The sequence below is a fragment of the Egretta garzetta genome, unplaced genomic scaffold (assembly GCF_000687185.1).
Source record: "Egretta garzetta isolate BGI_Z169 unplaced genomic scaffold, ASM68718v1 scaffold118, whole genome shotgun sequence".
Classification (NCBI taxonomy): domain Eukaryota; kingdom Metazoa; phylum Chordata; class Aves; order Pelecaniformes; family Ardeidae; genus Egretta; species Egretta garzetta.
Window position 1 is genome coordinate 1,751,565 of NW_009260484.1, and position 1,635 is coordinate 1,753,199.

The 1,635-nt window shown below is 36.6% G+C and overlaps 1 protein-coding gene across 1 annotated transcript in view; it reads right to left on the reverse strand.

The window, feature by feature from the left end:
- Positions 1-210: 210 nt before the first annotated feature.
- The window catches only part of MAP3K21 (mitogen-activated protein kinase kinase kinase 21), a 22,283-nt gene continuing 20,858 nt past the window's right edge, over positions 211-1,635 (reverse strand). Inside the window, exon 10 of the mRNA XM_035899708.1 lies at positions 211-635. Within this exon, the coding sequence (XP_035755601.1) occupies positions 211-635 (425 nt within the window). The remainder of the gene's footprint in view (positions 636-1,635) is intronic.

Consider the following 1,635-nt stretch of genomic DNA (forward strand, 5'->3'; position numbering starts at 1 on the left):
GCAGCATTGTGCTTTTAGAGTTACTAGCTGGGATTCCAAGGAACACTTGAAAAAGGCACCTGCTACACTTTCTTAATTAGCTGCCCATTTTAATAATTTTGGTACTATTTGTCACAGTACATCAGAAAACAGCAGCACAAAGCATTAGATGGACAAGAATTTTGTATTTGTTCCCCTTTAAAAAGCAAACATTTTTAAAATGAAAGGCACTCACGACAAAAACTCTTTCTCCAGTTCATATATAGATGGCCGACAAGTTTTGCTCTTCATTCTACATAAAGGCACAGTACAGTCTCTGTTTTGACCTTCCACATCAATATCAAGTAACGAGGGCATGTGGCAGTTAGTTCTTTCCTCCGTATCTGGCAAGAAGTTAACATCTGGATCTACATTGCCCTCTAAATATCCAGGGTCTTTAGAGTTCGGTTTAATAACACGTGGAATAATCTGCCATGAATCAATTTTACTTCTTAGAGCAGAAGGTCGAGGCCTTGCTATAATATTGAGAGTGCTTTGCTTTTCAGTTGAAACACCACTGAGATTGCTTCTTTGTTGAACAGACAGAGAGTGCAGAGTTCCAGTAACTGATAGAACTGGTGACGTGGAGACATCATTGGTTGAAGCAAATCCATTAGCTAGGGGAAAAGAAAGGCCAAACAAAAAAACCCCAATTTAAACCATAAGACTTCTTGATTTCTTTGCCATTTGTAAAACAGAGTTGCCATACACAGTAGTGGGGTTTTTTCCACCAGAAAAATTAAGAGGCTTGTACATTTGTCATTTTCTAAGAGAGGACCAGCAGTGCTCAAATAACACTTTTGCATCTACACTCTCTGATGGAGGTGATAATTAATTTTTTATTGCTACAAGAGAGATATAAAGACAAAGCATTAACCACCCAGTAACTGGATGAGTATTAATATTGGGATAAAGTCCCACAAATTTGTCCAGTTACTGTGAGTAATTATGTATGCATGGAGTACCATGAAGAATATTACATTTAAGCCACCACCACAGAACAGCAGTATTGAAATTTAGAACTCCTTTTCAAAAAATCATTAATCATTAACTTATTCATTTACATGGAAACCAGATTTAAAGAATTTTTTTTTTCCAACTTAAATTATCAACAGTTTAACTTAAGGATTTGTGGAACATGTGGCATAACTTCTAGATCAAGCGAACAAATCAAAACTTAACAGACTTGTTTTGCTTGAAGTTACTAAACATGAAGTACTAAAACGATGCTCACTCACTCACTCATGTGGACTGTGAAACTATATTAAACAAGTGTACTCCTAGTCTCAGGAAGTCCTCAACTACACAATGCATGCACCTGACACAGTCTCAGTTTATTTCAGCCATAATGCTAATATTGTAGATTTCACAAAAAGCAGATTCTTGCCAACATGAAAAGACCAGGGAAACCTATTTTTGCAATATGTGAAAAAAACAGCTATCGCTTTAAAATGAACCATCCCTTCCCCTTAAATCTCTATACCCACATTCCTAACAGGATACTATTCCAAGTGCAGGTAATTTATTCAGGGTTTAGACACAGAGGGCTTACCCACATACAGTTATGGTGGCTCAGGTAACACATAAAAAAATCTTAGCAACTCATTAGTGAATGGT